This window comes from Mus caroli, chromosome X (assembly GCF_900094665.2).
Source record: "Mus caroli chromosome X, CAROLI_EIJ_v1.1, whole genome shotgun sequence".
In the NCBI taxonomy this organism is placed as follows: Eukaryota; Metazoa; Chordata; class Mammalia; order Rodentia; family Muridae; genus Mus; species Mus caroli.
The window spans coordinates 96,519,828-96,543,419 of record NC_034589.1 but is presented as its reverse complement, the minus strand read 5'-3'; the positions used below and the strand labels follow the sequence as shown (position 1 = coordinate 96,543,419).

The following is a 23,592-nucleotide window of genomic DNA, read 5'->3' as shown; positions in this document are numbered from 1 at the left end:
GGGTAGGGAAGTGGGGGGCGCTATGGGGGACTTTTGGGATAGTATTGGAAATGTAATTGAGGAAAATATGTAATAAAAATAATAATAATAAAAAAAAATGTACTGGTCTGTGATAGTAAATGACGAAATCGGATGCTTTCCCTTCTAAGTTCTAGAGCAAGATAAGGATATCTAATCTTGCCGCTCTTAGTCAAGATAATACTGGGATTCCTAGCCAGTACAATAAGGCAAGAAAATGAAATTTAAAAATATATATAAAGAGATATCAGAAAGAAAAAAAACATTGCCTCTATTTTGTTATGATTGATAGTTTATGTCAAAAATCTCAAGGAATTTATATAAAAAAAATAGCTAGAACTAAAAAATTAGTTCAGGAGCTAGGACTGAAAGTTCACACAGCAGAGGGCCTTCCAGCACTCGTGAAGCTGAAATATGTTTAGGTCTAGTTCCCTAAAAAATAAAACATTTGGGTTCCATTGATTATTTGAGAACAAAAGGGAAGCACCTCATTGCTGCTTAGCAGGAGTACAAACTCATGCTCCTATTAGACCTCCATTGATACTGCACCTTAGCAGGGATGGAAGTGGCACACTTTTTAAAACAGAGCTAGCCCAGGCCGGCCTCAAACTCACAACCTTTGCCTCTGCCTCTGCCCCTCTGCCCCTCCGCCCCTCCTGCGCCTCTGCGCCTCTCTGCACCCCTCTGCGCCCCTCTGCGCCCCTCTGCGCACCTCTGCCTCCTCTGCCTCAGCCTCTGCCTCCTCAGTGCTTGGGGTTACAGACAGACCTGCACCACCACGTTTGATTTGATAGTGGATCTTTTTTCTATTGCTCCCCATAGGACCTCTACTGATGGAGCAGTGGGTGGGTCTAATTGATATTCAACAGAAGTGAAAGGGGAGCAGAATATTGCTACACTAATTTCCTATTTCAACTTTTCATTCATCAGTAAACATATATTAAGTGTTAATCTGTGCCAAAAGCTGCCCTAGGCACTAGAGAGATAGAGCTAGGAAAAATAAAGACTTTGCCCATCATAGAACTTGTAGTCTACTGAAACAGCTATGCTATGAACAAATAAACACATACTTAATGCTGATTACTGATTCATTCAAAAGAGCACCATTTTAGACAAGTAGTCAGTAAAAGTCTTTCTGAGGAAATAGTGTTTGAGAATCTGAGAGATTTAATAACATGCGTGAAGTTTTACAAGAACCAGGTGAAGACTATTCTGGATGAGAGGCAAAACACGGTTAAAGAGCCATGGAAGGAATGGGTTTAATGTGGTTACTGTGTGTGTTTTAATGCATACTACAAGTCGAGCTGTCACATGAAACTTTTACATTAAAAACTTCATTATGTTTTTATAATATAAATATGTAATATATTTAAATTATATATAAATATAAATAATATATGTTTTATTTGTGTGTGCCCACACACACACACCCCACAGTGCATGCGTGGAGTTCCAAGGACAACTTTGGGGAATCAGTTCTCTCTTCCCATCATGAATCCTGGAGATCAAAATCAGGTTGCCTTGCTGGGCCATCTCACAAGCTTCAAACTTTTGAATTTCACAGATACTGTTGCTTTTGGTGAAAGTGTTTAAAAATAAGTTTACATAAGAAAGGTTTCTGGGTATAAATATGGTAAAACTCTTAGAAGTATTGAAGTTTTTAGGATGCACACCTGAGTATTTATCAGTTTCATTTAATGGGTGAGGGAAACATTCAGGGGTTAATCGCTTTGTACAGGCCGCATAAGGGGGAAGTGGGGAGCAGGGATTGGGGTCCACCTGGGAAGGTGAGAATTGTACTCAGAAGAGGAAGGACACATCTCTTCTCTTCTGCCTGGCGAAGCTGATTATTGCACAAAACAAATGAAAAAAAAATTTTTCAAGAGCAACCAACAGCCTCAATATGTTAAAATATCCTGTGTTTGTTTTCCTAACTATGCGTAAAGCAGTGGTACCTCACTCATCTTCCTTCAGCTCTGAGTGCGAAAATGACTGAGGGGCAAGAGGAAGGTAGGCAATTATTAGGGGAAATAAGGTAAGCCTTTCAGGGTTCTGGGATGTCTAACTGTTGGACTACCCAGAGGCTCTTTAACCATCTGAGGCTGGGAGATGTGTAGAGTCAGAAGCAGTACTGCGGGTCTTTGATTACAAAGTAAGCCACTACACACACACACACACACACACACACACACACACACACACACACACGCGCGCGCGCGCGCACACACTCACACATCTCCACTTTACCTGGATGGTGACATTCCCACACCACAGTGACCAAAATGTCACAACCTTTTGAAAAAGGAAAGCATCTTCACAGCTCCTCGTTTGCCCACATCCTTCTGCCTCTTTGCAGCTCCAAGCATTATTTTGGAGGGGGGATTTCATAAAGATTTCTAAATTGAGTTAGAATTTCAAGTCTATTGTGACATGCAAATTAGTCCTGCTTGCCTGTTGGCAGCAAAGCAGCTGAAGTGCCTAGAGACGAGCCATAAAATGAAAACATCAAAGTGATTAAATGTGCCCGAAGAGCATAATTGAGTGCATGAATAAGAGAAAATAAAACAAATTGATTTTCTCCAGTGCCAGAAAAACAGAATAATTGAGAAGAAAATAATAGACTTTGAAGTAATCAAAGTGAGGAATGCACCGTAGTGACACAGAGACAGCCAGTTGTGAGAGAGATTTATTGTGTTTCTGTTATCATTTTTACAACTTTAATTTCATTAGCTAATAAATACAAATCAATTGAAAAATCAGTCAACCAGAGAGGAAGCCGTCCCAAGCCAAGATTTTTATTCACACCTCTAAAAGAGACGAAGGCGGCGATCCTTAATCCACTCTCTCACACGTGTACGCATGCCCGCACATGAGCATTCACCACACCCACACACACACACACACACACACACACACACACGAACTCATGCACGCACACACGCACACTGCAAGCAGAACAAGTTCTGGAAAGCTTCATTTGGAGGTGGTGACCAGCAGCTGCCTAATCTGCTGGTCACTTGCCACAAACAGTTCACTGATTCAGCCATCAAAGTGGTAACTTTTATACTCCACTAAGATCTCCATCAGAAAGAACTGCCTAAGCATAAGCATCCTGGTTTACAAAGGTGACATTTTCATGACACTGACCACATCTGTGATCTTGCTTGGATCGAGTAACTTCATTCAGTGGTGACTAACACCTGCCACTCTTGCAGTACTGCTGATAGTATGTGGCTTGCCCCATTCCTCCCTCCCCCCCCCAAAAAAAAATAGTGACACTGAAATATAATCTTAAAATGAGAGGACCAAGCAAAACTATGCCACCCCTTTGGCATCCAGTTTGGTGGCTATGATGCTAGGCAAGACCAAGGCAGGAAAGCTAGATTGGAGGTAGACTTGTCATGTTGAGCCTGACAGTAGAGCATCAGGGACAGCAAGCCATGCTGAGACCAGGTGCTGGAGGATCACAGAGTAAACATGAGACTGCTTGGAAACTATTTTTATGGCTCCTCCAAGAAAAGAATCCCTCCACCCCACTCCTCAGCTGTTCATAGCTCAGTGGCCCTTCCCTCCAAGATCCACAGCATTGACTGATGGGACCTGAATTGAGGATTTTCCTTTAGAGGCCTTTGAGCTACTCTGGCAGTAGGTGGGACTTCCAGATGTTCATGACACACCCTATCTTCAGGGCTCCATAGTTGTGACCATGCCTTTGGCTGTAGTGAAGGTTTTGGGACTGCTGTGCTTGTAAAACAGGGTGTACAAAAGGAGCTGGCAATACTGAAACTGGCACACTTGCTGGCTCCATGGGATGGCCCAGATAAGAACTGTGCCTGCCAGACCATTTTGTCCCCTTGAATCTATCTTCTAGGAAGCACCAAGATGGTGAAGGTAGTCTCAGACCTTCTAGTGACACGCAAGGCCTAACTGAGCTATGCCTTGAAATGAGTAGTAGATATTACTATTTTGTACAAAACAACGAGAGTTTGTCTCCAGTTCAAGCTGAAGTGCTCCACTTCCATTTCCCACTGGTGTTTGGGTGGAGCAAATCATTTTGAAACTCTGAAGCATTATACAGATGTAAAGCTGAATTATCCTCTCTGCCTCTGTTATTCCCATCATCCTTGGTTTCCGAGCACAGAATTTTTGTCTGAAAAAGCAATGTGGAGCAGGAACATTGACAAAAAGAACCTGAGAGCTGCGACTCCCAAATGCCTGGAGGTGGTCACCCAGTCCAAAAGGTGGACAACTGCTGCGGCCTGCTCTACTGGGTGCCTGGCAGGCATGCAGCCCACTCTGTGATGTCACCTCTACACTTACTTATGCCCATCCCTCCACAAGGAGCCAGCAGATTTAGGCACAGGAGGGGAGAAAAAATGAATCATAGGCTATTTTAGAAATTGCTTCGATTCCATTTGAGCCTGCAGTGGTGCCTTGCAAGCTGAGCAGAGCACCCTAAGTCACAGGGTAATGTGTTTTAAGTGCTGATAGCCTGGAAGTGCCAGAAGCCTGGGGGGATTAATCCACAACCCCAGGCTCTAATTCAGGTGAGAGGAAGATAAATGGTAATTGGTGGCTCTTCAGAATTGTCATTGAAAGGCTTTTTGAAGACAGAAAAGATTGACATTCTGAAGCAAGCAATACAGTTGGCAATCACCAGCTAAAAATTAAATCAGCCATCTATGTCAGCAACATGCCCGAGGCTGGATAGAATTCCTTTGGACCGAGCCAGGTGTAGTGGCTCTCATCCCAGCACTCATGAGGCTGAGACAAGAAGATTACAAAAACTCAAGGCCAGTCTCAAAACTCAGTGTAGACCAGGGCATCATGGGCTCCAGAGAGATGACTCAGCAGTATTAAATAAGTTTCTTTTAATTTAAAAAAAAAGAACTGTTGGACTGCCACTGCCCCCAGTTAAAAGGGGTACCCTCACAGCTGTCAGCTACTAGAGCACTCATTCTAGACCATACAAGCTCCCCTCTTGTCCCCCAAATCCCAGCTACCTCAGTCCTCCCTGCCCTTCATCCTGACTTCTGGCCACAAAAACCTTGTGGCTGTCTTTATACTTAATACTATAGCCCTGATGCCTGCAACATTTTCCCCTTCAAGATGTCACATTCTATGAGGCCTTTTGTGTCGTTTCTGCCCTTAGCACTATACCTACAAGTATTGGGTAGCGCAGCTGTGTGGATGTCCTATCCATGTGTGTTGTGTTACACATGTCTTCCTTACTGCACCAAGAGCTTCTAAAAGGCAAGAAATGAGCCTTGTTCTTCTCTCTGAGACCCTGAAACTGAGCACAGAGCAGCAGACCATAGCAGCCTGAGGAAGCCCTGTGGGTAAGGGTAGGAGATTCCCAATGGCTGCAGAAAAGAACCATCTGTGTGATGATTTCTTACAGGGGCCTTGTACCCCTCTATAGGAGAGATGAGTACCAAGCCATTTTTTTTTTGTAATTGTCTTTTAATGTATGTCCAAGATGTAATACAAACCGAAAGTCTGTTTCTATGGTTTTACTTTTGTTGCCCCGTTAGAATAGATAACACCACAGTAGCTATTAGAGTTTTAAAAGTGAATGGAGCTACTGAAAAATACTAGATGGCTATTGGTAGAGAGAGTAAGGAGAGCTGGAGGTGGTGCTGCCTGCAGGGCATCCCAGCATGGGGGAGGGCTGAAGCTGTAGGGACACAAGTTTGACCCTGCCTCAAAGTAAAAGAGGTGTTAGGTAGATAGAGCAACATTCCTGAAAGGACAGCTCATGTGGCAGTAGTTGGAGAAACAATCCTAAATTCACTTTCCTGTTTTTCTGAGGAGCCATTCAATGTCCAGGGCTTCCAGGGTCACTTTGGCATTCCTCCAACCTGCTAGGATACTGTCTTCAGAACGCATTCGTTGCAGGCAGAAAAGGGTAATGAGTGTGAATATAGTCACAGTATATTACATTTCCATGTGAACGTCTCCCAATGAAGCTGGGAGGAATGGGGCATACCTTTCCTGCCAGCACTGGGAGGCAGAAACAGGTGGGTCTCTGGGACATCAGGGCCAGCCTGATCTACATAGTGAGTTCCATGGCTACAAAGTAAAAGACCCTGTTTCCCCCCCCGCCCCCAAAAAAGTGTCACAATGAAACCCATTCTTTTGTACAGTTAATATGTACTAATTTAAAATGGTGAGGACTAAAATCTCATTTGCTGCCCAGGCCAAAGTCCTGATTCTCTGTTTATTGGCATGTATTAGCTTGCCTCGAGGAATGGCCAAGTTTCTGCTCCTGGGCTGAGCAAGTAAGTACTCTCAGTCAGCTGCCCTGTAGCTCTGCAAGTAATGGTCCCTTTAGTGACTGGGTCTTGAGCCCCTGTTGTGTGCCAGGCTCTGTAAAGGATGCTGATGACAGAGCAGTAAGAATGATAGACATAGAGCCGGGCGTGGTGGCACACGCCTTTAATCCCAGCACTTGGGAGGCAGAGGCAGGCGGATTTCTGAGTTCGAGGCCAGCCTGGTCTACAGAGTGAGTTCCAGGACAGCCAAGGCTACACAGAGAAACCTTGTCTCAAAAAACAAAGCAAAACAAAACAAAACAAAAAAAGAATGATGGACATAACTTTCCCCTTCACAGAGCCCGTGAGGAAGACAGGCTAGCAGGAAGTAAAGAAGCCCCAATGCTTCTACTGTGACGAATGCTTCAATGAAAGGACAAAAGGACCACAGGGCAGAAAAGTGACTGGGTGGCAATTGAACTTGGGTGTTCCTAAGGCCTCTTAGTTTGAAGCCTGTAGACTCAAGGTGACAGAAGTGATGAAATGAGTCAAAAATTAGACTATCCAAGGACAGAGTCATCCAGGGAAGAATGAATGGCAAGTCTGTAGGAAGGGGACACCTCACAAGGGGGAAGAGACTCATGTTCAAACCGCACAAAGAAGTCCATGTGGCTAGAAGTAAGAGAACAGGCCAGAGGCAAGAATTCAGAGATTTGATTCTAGGTATGAGTAGATCCTCTGATGATAGGAAGGATGAGGTCTGCCCTGAGCACTAACAACATGCCCTGCCCGATACATAGTTGATTATAAGGGACCAGGAAAGATTCAAGGAGCCAGCTTCCAAGTTATGAGAGTCTCGCATACAGAGTCGTCGTGATTCAGAGATGTGACAGTGACAGTAGTGAGTGGGGAGGAGGTGCATGGATTTGTCCTGTTCTGGAATTAGAATCCATAGGACTTGAGAGTGGATTAAAGAGGAAGATTGTAAATAGAGGAAGAAGTAAGCGCCCCATTCAGCACCATGACAGAAAGACAAAAGGACCAGGGGTCTGTTTTATATCCTAAGTGCTCACACCTCATTGAGTGGCATGGATGCAGAACAGTTCCCCTTCTGAGAAAGCTCTTTTCAACAACGCAAGTCTATATATATTAAGAAGATTAAATAATCATAGAACTTTTAAGTCTCAGACTGGAGGAATATCTACACTCTATGAAGAATTAGCTCATCAATAAGAAAATAAAGAACCCAACTTGGGAATGCCAAAAGATGAAAAAAGAGCTCATGAAAGATACACAGATAGCAAGAAATTGTATGGATAAGTGTTCAACATTGTATGCCACAAAGAACCCAGGCTTCCTGAGTCGTGGTTCAGAAGGTCTTATATATCAGAAATGAAGTCTTGGCACAATTAATTACCCAAACTGGAATGTTGAGAAGAAAATGGAGTGTCCTGTGTGTAAACTAGAAATTATTAAGAGGCCAAAAGGTATACTTTTGCTTCCAAAAGTGATTTGCCTATTCATATTCTTTAAACTTTTCAGTCTCCCACATTTAACACTGGAAACTTTGCATTCAAATGTATATTTTTTACTTCATTTGGGAAATGAAAAATGCAGACACATCAGGGCCTATATGCCTGCCTAGTGGTGAATGGCTAGATCCATTTGGCAAATGTGCATCTTGTTTGCCACAAACTCTATACACTTACTCTAGTCAAACATGGCTTTCCATTCACACTGTTTTAGGCATCTTTACTTTTATAGTAGTTGAATAAAAAGGAAACCTTGAGAAAAGGTCTAGTTGTCCTGGAACTCACTATGTAGACCAGGCTGGCCCCAAGTGTTGGGGTGAAAGGTGTGCACCAGCATAGCCAGTGGGAAGCTATTTATTACACATTTATTACACTGGTCATGGTTCAAGGTGGTCAAATGATAAACAGGAGCGCCATGCCTTGCCCTAGTTGGATTTTGCTCACATGAATTCTTGGGCTCTCTTGGCATTTATGTTGGCCCCCTCTGACCTGAAGGCTAACCACAAGATGCCTCTAAGTTCTGTTTGCTCCTTTCTCTTGCACTGTCTCCCAAGCCTCAGACTGTGTTAGCCTTTAGAATTTTCTCAGGCTACCACCCACAGCTAGAAAAGCTAGACATCAGGAAAGAAACAATGGGCATGATTTAAGCTTACATGTTTATAGTTACCTAGATCCAACCTTGCTCATCATCAACTATTGGTAGAAGTTATTCTTGTTGTTTTACTTAATTGCCTCCAAATGTAAGTCAGGCATAACAGAATCCAGCAGGCACCTTTCCTCTTTGTGGTCATATGTTGCTAAATCATAGTGCCACAGAGTCTTATTCTTTCACATATTCATTTCTTCCCCAAGCAGTGGCCGTGCTTACAAATGATCCTTGCTTCAGGACATCAGCCTGTGGGCTGCCCCCGGCAGGGACCCCATGGACAGAGCCTGTCCAGGAGAAAGCTTTACTTCCAGATGGTAGGGGATACTGAAATTTCTTGGCTCGGGAAAGAGTGTGACCAAAGTTGGCAGTGACCAAGAAGCAGCCCTACAAGCAAAAGCATCAATGAAGAGGCTAAGGCAGTGACCCAAGTAAGAGATGTGGTAAAGGTTAAGCAGTGCCAAGAGAAAGATGACTGAACATGGAGACATCTTGAAGTAAAATTTGGGAACCCATAAAAAAAAAGAGGCATGAACCAAGGCATGAAGAATCAGGCAGGGGCCAAGAAGCATTTTGAGTTTGTTTCAAACACCAAAACCACGATCTAAAATAGATGAAAAAAAAAACCTGCTAAATTTGGCCTCATCAAAATTAACTTTTGCTTTGCAAAAGATGTGTTAGTAGAATGAAGAGATAACAAATGTACTGAGATAAAATATTTGCAAGTCATATAGCCAACAACAGATTTGTATCTAAAACATACAAAGAGCTCTCCAAACTCAACAGTAGAAAAAAATACAAATAAAAAAAAATGGGCATAAGACATTAAAAAAAGAATATACAGATAGCAAATTTAGCACATAAAAGATGTTTAACATCATTAGCTATTAGGTCAAAGTAAGATCACAGCAAGGTATCACTATGTATCCACCAGACTAGGCAAGCGAAACACTGGCAAGGATGTGGAGAAACCAGCTTCCTACCGCATCCCTGGTAATAGCAGAAATGCCACAGAGACTCTCGAAAACACTTCAGCAGTTTCTTATAAAAACTAAATGTATACCGTGTTCACAGAAAACCTCGCATGTGTATGTTCGTAGAAGCTTTATTCATAATAACCAAAAGCTCAGTTGTTCTTTAGTGGGTATTGGTTAGATAGACCATGCCACATGCATGGGTATTTCTTGCATACAGCAACTTGGGTGGGTTGTTTTACATTTATTAATGTATATTAATTGTGCAAAATAATGTGTTCCACTGGCATTTTCATACATGTGTATCATATACACTGATCATATTCACCCTTATCACCATCTCTCTCCACCTTTTTTTTAGATAGATCTTAAAAGCAGTACACTGAATGAAAATGCCAGTCGCAAACGTTTACGTACTGGAATAGTCCGTGTATATAACATTTTTGGATGTGAAACTGTTTTAGAGATGAAAAACATTAATGGTTGTCAGATCCTAGAGTAGGTGAAGGGGGAGGGGTGGGAGTGATTAGATTTTCACAATTGGAATAAGATTGCATGAATATACACTTGTGACAAAATTGTACAGAGCTGGATACTTATTAACACACAAGTACATGTCAGACTGAAATACAAATAATATCTGTGAATGATGCCAATGAGTTCCAAGTTTTGATATGAACACCAGTCATACAAAATGCTAATTGGAAAAACCTGCTGAAGGCCACAAGGGCCCACACTAACCTGGGTTTTGTTGTTGCTGTCATTTGCAACTTCCTTTGGCTCCGCTCTGTGTGATAAGACACCACTGTAGTGACAAACAACAGCTCAGGAGCTGCCAGGCAAGCCAGAGGATACAGCCCCCAAAGGTTTGGGGAATTGGGAAGCTTCTGTGTCGTGTGTGTGTGTGTGTGTGTGTGTGTGTGTGTGTGTGTGTGTGTGTATGTCTGTGTGTGTCTCTGTGTGTCTGTGTCTGTCTGTCTGTCTGAGGTCTGTGCATAAAAGAAAGTTGGTTTTACTATAGATTACTGTGTCGTGTGTGTGTGTGTCTGTGTGTGTGTCTGTGTGTGTGTGTCTGTTTGTCTGTCTCAGGTCTGTGCATAAAAGAACGTTGGTTTTACTATAGATTACTTTTAAAGTTACAGAAGCAGGACTTAATTGTAGAATACTTTCCTAGCATTCACAAGGATCAGGATTTGATTCCCAGCACCAAAATCTAAATAAGATTTTTTTTTAATTTAAAATAGAATAGTAACTGCTCCATTCTGATCACCTCCTCCTTTCCTGCCTTTTCCACTCATCCATCAAGCTCCGTCTACTGTATACCTGCTAGTGGGAGGGAGGCTCCCTGTGAGATGGTGGAATTTAAAGTAGAACAGTATTCTTCCTGCTCTAGAGGACAGTCAGGCTTAGACTCATGTTTCAACCCAAGGAAATGGAGCAGAGAGAAAACTGACCAGGGACCAAGTGAGGGAACTGATTCCTTTTAAAGCCTCATCCTGTGCAGTGCTTTCCCAACAGAACTCTGGGGTCCTTTACTCCATACTACACAGGTTCCCATGAGAGAAAGTGCCAGAAGGGCTGTACCCTGCTAAGGGCGACAGAAAGGCTGGGGTTAAAGGAAGATTTGATGCAGCTAACTGTGAACTCTGAAAAGTGTTACCTGGATGTGCACATCAGTATATGTATAATGAGTGTGTGTGTGTGTGTGTCTAAAAACCATTTGTTTTCTTTATAACTCTTGACTAGTGGTGGCATTGGGATTAGCTGTATGGTTCTTCTGGCTTGGCCTGGACCCACCCAGTATCAGCAGTCTACTGCCCTGGTGGTGAAAAAACTTGCTAACTTGCATAATACGTTCTAGGATAACAGGAATATCTAGGCCCTTTTTCCCTCATCATTTAGGGCTTATCCCCATGAAAAGGGTCACCACATTCTCATTCTCAGCCTCAAAATGTAAATGCTTATTTCCTTCTTCACAGCCCTATTGAGATATGTAATTCATACATGTTACCTGAATCTGAATTGTGTTTTCTCTCCTGTTTGCAGGGAATCTGAAGCATGTGGTCTAGTTGACAAAAAGAGATCAGGTTTCCAGAGCTGGCAGCAGTGCCTATAATGAAGACAGTGTGTTGATGCAAGCGGTTTGTGGAATTTGTGACTGCAGGGGAAATTTGGAAGAAATTACTTCCTGAAAATTTCCAAGGGGCACCAAGTGGCAGCTGGCCTCCTGGGGTGAGGAGCCAGGCACCCCGGAGCCAGGCCTAGGGGGAAGAGGAAGATAGCCAGTGTTTAAAGTGTTTATTTTAAAACACAAATGCAGTTTTTAATGGTTCAAAATTATTTTTAAGCAAGTTGGGGGGAAGAATTTTATCTTCATAAAGGGGACAAGTCAGGAGCTGCAGAAGAGTGGGGTTGGGTAGAGGGGTCAGCAGATGGGCAGGTTCGGCCCTCAGGGACATTTAGATAGAGACCTGTGGGGGAGGGGTATCAGCAGACGGGGAGGTAAGGAGGAGTCTACCACTTTTGTTTTAGTATGATGCACTCCATTTGTTCTTAATAAAAGTTTTGAAAATGTAGCTCGTCCCACCGCTGTTACTGCTACCGACAGCTCACACAGTTCTGAACGGTTCCTGCCACCAAAGGTCAAAAATGGCCCTCTCGTTCCCATACTCTGCCCTGGCCAGCCTGGGACTCTCACCTTAAATTTTGTACCCTCCTGGGGAACTAGTGTATCCCCAGACCAGATGACAAGCTCTGTCCTGCGCTGGAGTCTGTCCATGAAAAAGAAAGTGCGGAGTTATAGGCTCTGCATCCATGAAAAGGGGCCTGCTATATTCTAAGGAGCCGTTTGCTCTGTCAAGGACTCATGGGTTGGAAGGCATTTCCCTCAAAGGGCATTTCCATGGGTAAACAGGACACTTGCAGCTCAAGTGTAGACAGTTGATTCACATGACGGTTGGCTGGTGTGATGGGGAAAGATGGCAAACTAGGGGGAAGACGGCCATTTGGTGGGATTTTATAACATGATTGACCAAATGTTTATTAAGTTCTTTCAACCACTGTAACAAGTCTACGAGACACAAGCGCAGCCCAGTCCTGGCCTGGGGCAAGGGGGAAAAAAGCAAATATATGCACAAAGCTGGGGATCTCTGAATTGCAAGCTTTGCCTAACAGGCCCTCAGCAGCATCTGAAGGGATGGCTAACCTGAAGTTCCCCCCAGGCAAGCAAGAGCATTCCACAGAAGGGAGTGAGAAAGCCTTGAGTCTGTCCTGAGCTGGGAATAGCCATGCTTTTATTAAACAGTGAGAGTGTCTGGTGGACTAGAAGTACCAGTCGCTTCAAATGTCCACTATTCTAATTATACACTCTAGGCTTAAGGCACTTTGGCTTGTGCTGAAAAGAAGGGGGATTTCAAAGAATTGGAAAGTGGGGAATGGCTGGCTGAATGGGCAGGTGCCAAGGTTTGCCCTCTCAAAGGTTTGCTTATCCCACTTGAGTTTCCCAATCCAATCCTTTCCAGCTACCCCCAGGGTCCCTATGAAGGCCTCGGTCCTGAGAGGCAGCCACCTGGTAGGAACAACGGCTAGCTAGTGCCCTGTGGCCCTTTAGGTGGGAATTGCCCTGGTCAAGGATATCCCCCCTATGTGGAGAGAGTAGTATAAGGTGCAGGGGATACCCACAAAAGGTTGCCTTTTGCCATGGGACCTGTTCTCCTGGTCAAGAGCGCACTGCCTGAGAACTACCTCTGCCTTAGTTCTAGCCCAACAGGATCCATAAAAGTTACCGAGTTGATGACCTTGGGCCAAGCCTCAGAGGGCACCAGTGCAGGGGCCTCCAGACTGTCATTCATTGCATTCCTATAGGCTATGCTGGCCTGGAGTGCAGTTCAGTGCTCAGCCTACACACAGCCCTGGAGTCTGTCCCTTAGCACTTCAAAAATAGAGGAGAGACAAGAGAGGATAAGGGAGAGGGAAGAAGAGAAAGAAAAGCTAGGCAGCAGTGGGCTAAAAAAAAAAAAAAGGCAACAGGTAAAGGCAAGGATAACGTCTTAAAAATTTACCAAGTAAAATTGAAATACCCAGAGCCAGCATCTACAAGCCCAACACAGCAAGTTAAGAACAGCTCTGTCCTGAGTTATAAAGGCAGTAACAGCCACAAGGAAACGCACCAAAAAGAAACTGAGATGGTGAGATGGACTTCAGTGGACCAGGAAATCATAAGATGCTTTGGTTTGCTTTCGGAGCTTCTTTTTTTTTTCTCTCTCTCTCCAGATTTCCTCTAGTGAATCGCATTTTATTTTCACAATGGAAAAATAGGCTGGGGTTGGGGTATATGGCTCAGTGTGCAATGGCTGCCTGCCTGCCTGCCTACCTACATCCATGAGGCCCTAGGCTCTACTCATAGTCCCACAAATAAAGTAGTAAGCTAAAAATGAGTTTGCTTGGTTGAACACTAATTAAACTCAGTCACCAAAAGCAAAAAAAAAAAAAAAAAAAAAAAAGAAAAGAAAGAAAAAGAAAGAAAGACGTGGTTGGGAGAAGGGGTTCAGCTGGAGGAGATGGGGAGTAAATGTATAATGGGGTGACTGTGACCAAAATGCATTGTGTCTGTGTGTGTGAAATTGTCAGAATAAATTCTGGAGACTGGAAATGGTTCTTATCTGTCCTCTGCGATAAGAATCTGAGTCAGTTGGAGCCTCCCACTGTGCAGGCCTGTGCTCAGCCTCAGGGCTGTTCTTACTGCCCAGGAGGCTCTGAGCAGAGCCCCAGGAGAAATGGGCTCCAGGGCAAGGGAAACGGATACTGATGTGAGCTTGCCTTCCCTTCAGTCAAAGGTGACTGTCCACCTACCCACTGTCGTACTAAGTTCAAGCCCAGTGACTCTGATGACAACCATGAGGCAAACATCAGAATGCACCCCTTTTTATAAGGCATTTCTACTTAAAGGGTGCCATTATCTTTTCTGCTGGATAGGTATTATCATACCCACTTTAGAGATGAGTAAACTGAGTCTATAAACTGAAGTAACTCGCCCAGGAGTGGGTAGAAGAGAACAATCCTAGCTAGAACTGCAAACTCCCTTACTTTTTCCATAGCCCCACACTAGTGCCACTAGAATATTCTTTTTTTAATTTATTCATCTTTTTTTTACAGTCCAGACTTTATCCTCCTCCCGGTCCACCCTCTGACTGTTCCACATCCCACACCTCCCCACCCCCAGCCCCGGTCTCCAAGAGGATGTCCCCATCCCACCCCCACCCCCTACCCTACCAGACCTCCACACTCCCTGAGAGCCTCAAGTATCTCCAGGGTTAGTTAGGTGTATCGTTTCTGACAAGTCCAGACCAGACAGTCTCTACTGCATATGTGTTAGGGCCCTCATATCAGCTGGTGTATGCTGCCTGGTTGGTGGCTCATTGTTTGAGAGATCCTGGGGTCCGGGTTAGAATGTCTTTAAACTGTGTGACTTTGGAGTAAATGATTTTCTTCTTACTTACAAAGTCCAAGCTGAATCAAGCCACACACTACTCCTAGATAAACACCCTACAATAAACAGACAAATTAGTCATGTGCTTTTCCAGCAAGATGCTTGGCCTTGCTTCGTGTGTTTCCTCCCATGGAAAGTGAGGGAAATGCTTTCTGTACTTCATGGGCTCTTGCGAGGGGCTACTGACTTATCAAAGATGGGGGCATCTGAAAAGAGCCCTAAAAACTAGGTGGTGGCGCATACCTATAATCGTAGCACTTGAGAGGTAGAAGCAGGGGTTCAAGGCCAGCCTGGGCTACATGACAACCTGTCTCCAAGAAAAAAGCCTAAATATTGTGCATATAAGAGTATGCACCAGGACCAGAGAGACTATAGGAAAACTTTAGGCTGTGTCTATAACTTGAGAGTTAAGAAAAATAGCCATCTTAAAAAGAATATATGTATGTGAAACCCTGGAATCAGTCCCCATCACTGAAGATTGTGTGTGTGTGTTGGATATACATGTATTTGCATAAAACATCTTTGAAAAAATACACAAGAAACTGGGACATTTCAGTTGCCTCCAGGCAGTTAAACCAGGTGGCAAATGGCTGGGGAAGTGAGGGATACTCACACTGTTTCTTTTTGTACCTTCTGATTTTTTAACCATGAGGATGTATTACCTAGTCCCTGAAAAAGTAAATAAATAAAATTTAAAAATAAGGAGAAAGCCAACGGAAAATTCCCAAGCCAGTTTACCTTTGGGGAGAGTGGTTGTACCTCCACTGCATTCATTGTGAGCTGTCACAGAGAGAGCAGTATATTTCCAATTCTATATTTAAAAGACTCTCAGGCAGAAGGATTTCTTTATTAGCAAATGAAATATTGTCAACCAACAGAAAAGGGGAGACAGAAGAAGAGGAAGATGAGAAAAATGGAGGAAAAAGGAATGGAAGCAGCCATCAGGCCAAACCTCTTTCCAGAAAGTTCCTATAGCCATTCCCCTGCATTTACCAGGGGCAGGTCCTATAACCCAGGCTCAGGGCTGGGCCCACAACTGCCCAGTAGAGCCTTGGAAAGCAATACAACCACTTTCACCTCATGCTGCCTAAATCTGAGCCTGTGGCACTCAATTGCTCTGGGACCTTGTCCAAGTAAGCCAGTGTATCAAGTATACTCCCTGGTCCTCTTTCCAGGGAGAGAGCTGCCATGAGGGACACACGCACTAAATGAAATATCAATGAAAAACCCAGGTACCTGCCTATAGTCCCACTTACTGAAGAGACTGAAGCAGGAGAGTCACTCGAGCTTGGGAATTCCAGCCAGTCTAGACAATAGCACAAGACTGTGATGACAGTGTGCTTGCCAAGCATGTGTGAGGCCCTGGGTTCAGTCCCCAGCACCACATAAACCACATATAGTGCAATAGTCCTGTGGTCCCAGCAGGAATTCAAAGTCGTCTTTGAGGATGGAGTGAGTTTGAGGCCAGTGTGAAGTAGAGACTCTATCTCAAAAAAGAAAAAAGTCAAAAAAAATGAGAATGGGGAAGAAAGAAGAGAAACAGAAGGGAGGGAATGTGAGAGAGGAAGGAAGGAAGGAAGGAAGGAAGGAAGGAAGGAAGGAAGGAAGGAAGGAAGGAAGGAAGGAAGGAAGGAAGGAAGGAAGGACAGGTCACAAACTGCTAACTACAGTAATTCTCATCGGCTACAGATACAAAGAAAAGTGTTCACATGTGAAATAATACATCTGGAGTTCAACTTTGGAGGAGAAAATGTACATGGAGGAAGATGGATGGAACAAAATATGAACAATGCTGATCATGGCTGAAGTTGGTTGGATTGTACTATACACTCTACTTTTTTAACAATGACAACAACAAACAACAACAACAAACCCTGGGATGTGAGACCAGAGAGAGGCCATAGCAAGGTGAGGTGCTGGGCACAGTGACACATGACTGTAACCCCAACAGAGGAAGCCAGAGACAGGAGGCTCCTAGAGAGTCACAAACTAGCAAGCATTATCAAAATGGCAAGCTTCTGGCTCAGGAGAAAACCCTGACTCAAAAATAGAGAAGTGGTAGAGGAAAAACATTCCAGCATCAGCCTCAAGCCTCCATGTGCACACACACACAAACACACCACCACAACAAGAAATACATACCACCACATTTGTTACTGTACTTAGCAGATTATTGATAGGTTTTCAAAGAGTTTTAAGGCAAAGTAAGTCTCTCCAGAGAGCCAATGCAATCCTTAGCAAAAATATACATTGGAGGCAAAACAGCCTTATCTTAGTGACTTTTCTGTTGCTGAGATAAGGTAGCTGACAAAAGAGACAGAAGGGAGGATGGGTTGATTTTGGCTCACAGTTCAAGATTATGCTCATCATTTTGGGAAAAATCACAGTAGCAGGAGTTTGGGACAGCTGGTCACATTACATGCTCAGAGACCTATATCCCAAGTGGCTCTAAATCTCCTCAAGTTGACAATTGAGATTAACCATCACAATCCTTTTCAAAAGCTGTGCTGGAAAAACTAGATAGTTAAATGTAGAAGGTTGAAACCAGATCCCCGTCTCTCATTCCAAATCAACTCAAAATGGGTCAATGACCAAAAAATAAGACCCAAAATTTGAAAGCCAATAGAGAAAACACTTCAAGATATGGTGGTCACAAGCAAGGAAATTTCTGAATGGGACTCCAGTTACTCAGGAAATAAGCTGGACAACTGAGAAATAGGACCTCCTGAAATGAAAAAGCTTCTGCACAGCAAAGGAAAAATAATCGAGTGAAGAGAGAACCTGCAGGATGGAAGAGAAATCCTTGCTAGCTATACATCCAACAGAAGATTAATGTCTACACTATACAAGGAACACACAGGATTAAACAACAAGAAATCAAACAATGCAAACAATAAATAGGCTAATGAAATGAGCAAAACAGTTCTGAAAAGATCAAGACCAGGGCTGGGAAGATGGCTCAGAGGCGAGAGCATACACTACACAAGCATGAGGATCTGACTTTGAATCCCTAGACCCCCAAATCAAATCGAGCATACTAGCACACATGCATAGTCTCAGTTTTCCTACTGAAGGATGAGAGACGGGGACAGGAGGCTCCTGAAGCTTACAGGCCAGCTAGCCTGGTGTAAACAGTGCCAAACGACAAAAGGGACCCTGTCTCAAGTAAAGTGAAAAGTGATTGCCTCACAATCACTGTCACACAAGGTTGGTGGCCATCTGACTTCTAACATGCACACACATGAACACACATATACACACATATAAAACTTGGGGGATGACTTTTTGAGACAAGATCTCAAGCCCTGGCTGTCATGGAACTCACTCTGTTGACCAGGCTGGCATCAAACTCACAGAGATCCACCTGCCTCTGCCTTCCGAGTACTGGGATTAAAGGTGTGTGCAGTGGTTGGCACACACCTTTAATCCCAGCACTCGGGAGGCAAGAAGCAGGCGGATTTCTGAGTTCGAGGCCAGCTTGGTCTACAGAGTGAGTTCCAGGACAGCCAGGGCTATACAGAGAAACCCTGTCTGGAAAAACAAACAAACAAACAAACAAACAAAAAAACTGTAATGACTTTTAATCATAATAATAATGATAAATAATAATGAATAAAGGCAAAAAAGGGCAATTTGGCTTCCTGGGAGTGGTGGCTCATACCTGTAATCCCAACACTTGTGGCAGGAGGACTGCCATGAGTTTGCAACCAACCCAAAACTACCAAGTGAGACTCTGTCCAAAAAAAATCAAAACAAATGCTTTGATCAGATTTGCCTCATGAAAAGCTTACTCTGACAGCCATGTGAACAGAAATAAGGAGCCTTCTGAGAAGCAGCTCCAAAATGTACAAGTCATATATACAGAATGCCAGCCCTGTAAGAACAGAGAGTAGTTTTTTAAATGTGTGTGTGTGTGTGTGTGCCTGTGCAAGGGTGTGTGCATATGAGTGTAGGTGCCCAAAGAGCCAAGAGGTTTCAGATACCTGTGAGGCTGGAGTTAAGGTATGAATCATGCAATTGGGTGCTAGGAATCAAATTCAGGGCCTCTCCAAGAGCAGTACATAGTCAACCACTAAACCAGTTCTCCAGGTGCCCCCCTTTTTTGGAGTTTTGAGCTGGGGTCCCTCTCGCTTTCCAATCCAGCTGTCCTAAACCTCCTAGAAATCTCTCAAGTGCTGGGATTACAAGTATGAGCCACAACACCTTTGAGACAATGCTTTCCATCTGTTTTTGTACATAGAGGTAGCCCCAGGACCTGGCACACTACATAGCATATACTTCAGTGCCCAATAATATTTATTAAATAAATTGAATATACAGTAAAAAGTATACTGTTCTGTGAGAGTTTGTTTTATGAGAGAGGGTCTCATGCGTAGCCCTGGCTGGCCAATGTAGACCAGGCTGGCCTTAAACTCACAGACTGACTTTTCTTCCTGAGTGCTAGGATTAAAAGTATTTGACACCTCACCTAGTCCCTTGTGACCTGATTTTTTGTTGCTTAAATTGCACGCTATATGTGACTTTTCCATATGAATGCACAAGGAGCTACCTTACTATACCAATAGCGCAGGAAATAATTCCAAAAACTGACAAATGGAATTATATGAAATTTTAAAACATCTACAAAGCAAAGAAAATAAATTACCAGACTGAAGAAATGGCCTACAGGAGAAAATGTTGCTAACATTACATCAAACATGGAATTAATATCTAAGATTTTTTAAACCACAAAAAAATAAATACCAAAAATATCATTCATGCACTCAATAAGTGGACTAAAGAACTATACAGACACAACACCCAGAGGAAGCTCTACTCCCAGGCGCTCCAACACACCCAGGATCATAGGATAAGAGGTGAGGAGGACACAACATCTGTCCCAACACTGGGAGTAACTGGGACCAGCGGAACCCAGGCACGCAGGAACTCTGCCAGACCATTGGCACGGGTTCCTTTCGGCCTGTCTGGGCCAGTGCCAAACTCCACAGCGAGTCCCACAACACCCAGAGGCAGCTCAGCCCCCAGGCACTCTAACATGCCCAGGATCACAGGATCACAGGATCACAGGATCACAGGAACTTGGTCACACCAGGATCTCTGGGTTCCAGAGGCAGCTTGACTCCCAGGAGCTCGGACACACCCAGGATCTCAGGATCACAGGATCACAGAGAGAGCTTGAGTCTGAGGAGTTCTGACACAACCAGGCTCCAGTCAGATATAGGGAAGGGAAGTAGCAATAGAGATAACCAGATGGCGGGAGGCAAGCGTTAAGAACATAAGCAACAGAAACCAAAGTTACTTGGCATCCTCAGAACCCAGTTCTCCCACCATAGCAAGTCCTGGATACACCATCACATCGCAAAAGCAAGATTCTGATCTAAAATCACTTCTCATGATGATGATAGAGGAAATTAAGAAGGACATAAACAACTCCCTTAAAGAAATACAGGAGAACACAGGTAAACAGCTAAAAGCCCTTAAAGAGGAAACACAAAAATCCCTTAAAGAGTTACAGGAAAGCACAATCAAACAGGTGAAGGAATTCAATAAAACCATCCAGGCTCTAAAAATGGAACTAGAAACAATAAAGAAATCACAAAGGGAGACAACTCTGGAGTTAGAAAACCTAGAAAAGAGACCAGGAGTCATAGATGCATCACCAACAGAATATAAGAAGAATGTAACAATGTACAAGATAGAAGAGAGAATCTCTCCTCTTTTTTTTTGTTTTGTTTTGTTTTTTGAGACAGATGTAGCCCTGGCTGTCCTGGAACTCACTCTGTAGACCAGGCTAGCCTCAAACTCAGAAATCTGCCTGCCTCTGCCTCCCAAGTGCTGGGATTAAAGGTGTGCGCCACCACTGCAAATGCAGAAGATACCATAGAAAACATTGACACAATAGTCAAAGAAAATGCAAAAATCAAAAATCTCCTAGCCCAAAACATCCAGGAAATCCAGGACACAATGAAAAGACCAAACCTAAGGATAATAGGTATAGATGAGAATGAAGATTTTCAACTTAAAGGGCCAGTAATATCTTCAACAAAATTATATAAGAAAACTTCCTTAACCTAAAGAAAGAGATGCCCATGAACATACAAGAAACCTACAGAATTCCAAACAGACTGGACCAGAAAAGAAATTCCTCCCAACACATAATAATCAGAACAACAAATGCACTAAACAAAGAAAGAATTTTAAAAGCAGTAAGGGAAAAAGGTCAAGTAACATATAAAGGCAGACCTATCAGAATTACACCAGACTTCTCACCAGAGACTATGAAAGCCAGAAGATCCTGGGCAGCTGTCATACAGACCCTAAGAGAATACAAATGCCAGCCCAGGCTACTATACCCAGCAAAACTCTCAATTACCATAGACAGAGAAAACAAGATATTCCATGACAAAACAAAATTTACACAATATCTTTCCACAAATCCAGCCCTACAAAGGATAACAGATGGAAAACACCAACACAAGGAGGGAAACTACACCCTAGGAAAAGCAAGGAAGTAATCTTTCAACAAACCAACACAAACACAATTCCACCTCTAACAACAAAAACAGGAAGGCACAATCACTTTTCCTTAATATCTCTTAATGTAACAATTAATATTACCAACATATCCTAATCAATTGAAATTCAAAAATATGAGGAATTAGAAATTTGTCGGCTGTCATCCCGTGGTCTCTCTAATTTGGTAGTAGGAGAAATAGGTCTAATATTGTACAATCCATATACACTTTCTGCTTGTTTGTACATGACAGGATCTTGCTGTGTACCAAATAATGGTCTTGAAATCATGCTTCTCCTATCTCAGCCTCTCTACTAATAGGATTGTTTATTTGATGTTTTTACACTATACTACGGTATTCAGAACAGCTTACACACTTCAAAAGTATTTATACGACCAAAAGAAACATAGACAATTAATTTGGGAGGTGGCATGTAAGAGAACAGCAGAGTGAGACTGAATGTTTTTGCTTGATATTGATAATATTGTATCAATTTTGAAGAAGAGGACCTTATAAGTTACTCTTATTCTGAGATGAATGCTTTTCAAAATCATCACAGCCAAGGAACCAGAATCTTACCCTCACCTAACATCTGAGCCACCCTCCAAGCAGAGCCATTATTCATTAAAACAATTCATGAATGACTTCATGGATAGACCATCTTAATACACACACCATTTCTTAAATGAATGTAACCTGTTCCCTGTGGGCTGAGAATGATGACAATCACTCAAGTCAAATAGCTTTGACCATAGCAGGAAATCTGTACCCAAATAATCGTGCCCACAATTCATTCCTTGGCGCAGCAGAACTGTCAACTCTTAGCTTAGCTACTATGAAGGTAAAATCCTTTGGTGATGTGAGGGACTTTGAAGTACAGACTTATGATAATGAACTCTAATGTCCAAAAACTGTTCTTATTTTGTGTTTGTACCACAGTAAGAGCCAAGATTTTAAAGCTCTACTAAAAACAAAACAAACAAACAAAAAGACTTTATCTATTTATGTTAATTTAATAACATGTCCATCATTTTTATGATTGGTATATATATATATATATTATGTTGAATATAATAAAACAATAAAAAGAACTGTACAGACAGTACTCAAAAGAAGAAACACAAATGAACAATAAGTATTTTGATAAGAGTTCAGTACTCTTAGCCATTAAGGAAATGCCAATTAAAATCATTTTGAGATTCCATTTTACCCCAATCAGAATATCTGTCACTAAGACAACAAAGGACAACAAATTCTCCTGAGGATGAATAGAGAGAGGAACACTTCTTTTCTGTTGGTGGCTAAGTAAACTAGCACTGCTTCTATGGAGCAATGTGGAGATTCCCCAGGAAACAAAAAATAGACACCGTTCCAGACATAATTCCACAGGACTTGGAGTCAACACACCACACAAACTGGCATCTGTGTTTATTGATGCACTATTTACAACGTCCAGGAAATTAACCCTGCTTAGGTGTCTATGAACAGCTGAATGAAAAATAAGCATATGCTACGTATACACAATAAATATATACACAAATTTATGTGGCCAAAACCAAAAATGAAATCATGACATTTTGGATAAAAGATAGATAGAACCAGAGACCATTGTATCAAACAAAATAAATTAGACTAAGAAACACAATGATTGCATGTTGCCCCTTATAGGTGGAACCTACAGGTGTATGTGGGGGGGGGATGTGGGGGGGAGGTGTTGAAACTAGAAAAGTTCATGAGAGGGGAGGAAGAGCTCTTAAGGATGAGGAGGGAGGGTGATGGAATACATGTGACAGGAAATCAGATGAGGAAACTAGCTGAAGGAAGAAAGGGAAGGGGTAGAGGGAAACAAAACAAAACTCTACTGACACATGTATGAGGGTGCTGTACTAAAGCCCAGTACTTTGTATGTTAACTTAAAATACGAATAAAATGAACTAAGCGTTTAATAAAAAAGCAAAAAGGAAAAAGCAGCCACCTTACTCAGTTTTAATTATGACAAAGTTGACATTCTAAAAATGTAAGATTGCTGGCAAGGATGTGGAGAAAGAGGAACACTCCTCCATTGCTGGTGGGATTGCAAGCTTGTACAACCACTCTGGAAGTCAGTCTGGAGGTTCCTCAGAAAATTGGACATAATACTACCAGAGGATCCAGCAATACCTCTC

The 23,592-nt window shown here is 42.8% G+C and overlaps 1 protein-coding gene across 1 annotated transcript in view; it reads left to right on the top strand.

Annotated features, from left to right (window-relative positions):
* Hdac8 (histone deacetylase 8) overlaps positions 1 to 12,000 on the top strand; it is a 249,831-nt gene extending 237,831 nt beyond the window's left edge. The window contains exon 11 of the mRNA XM_021153064.2: positions 11,471 to 12,000. Within this exon, the coding sequence (XP_021008723.1) occupies positions 11,471 to 11,493 (23 nt within the window). The 3' untranslated portion in view covers positions 11,494 to 12,000. The remainder of the gene's footprint in view (positions 1 to 11,470) is intronic.
* Positions 12,001 to 23,592: the final 11,592 nt, after the last annotated feature.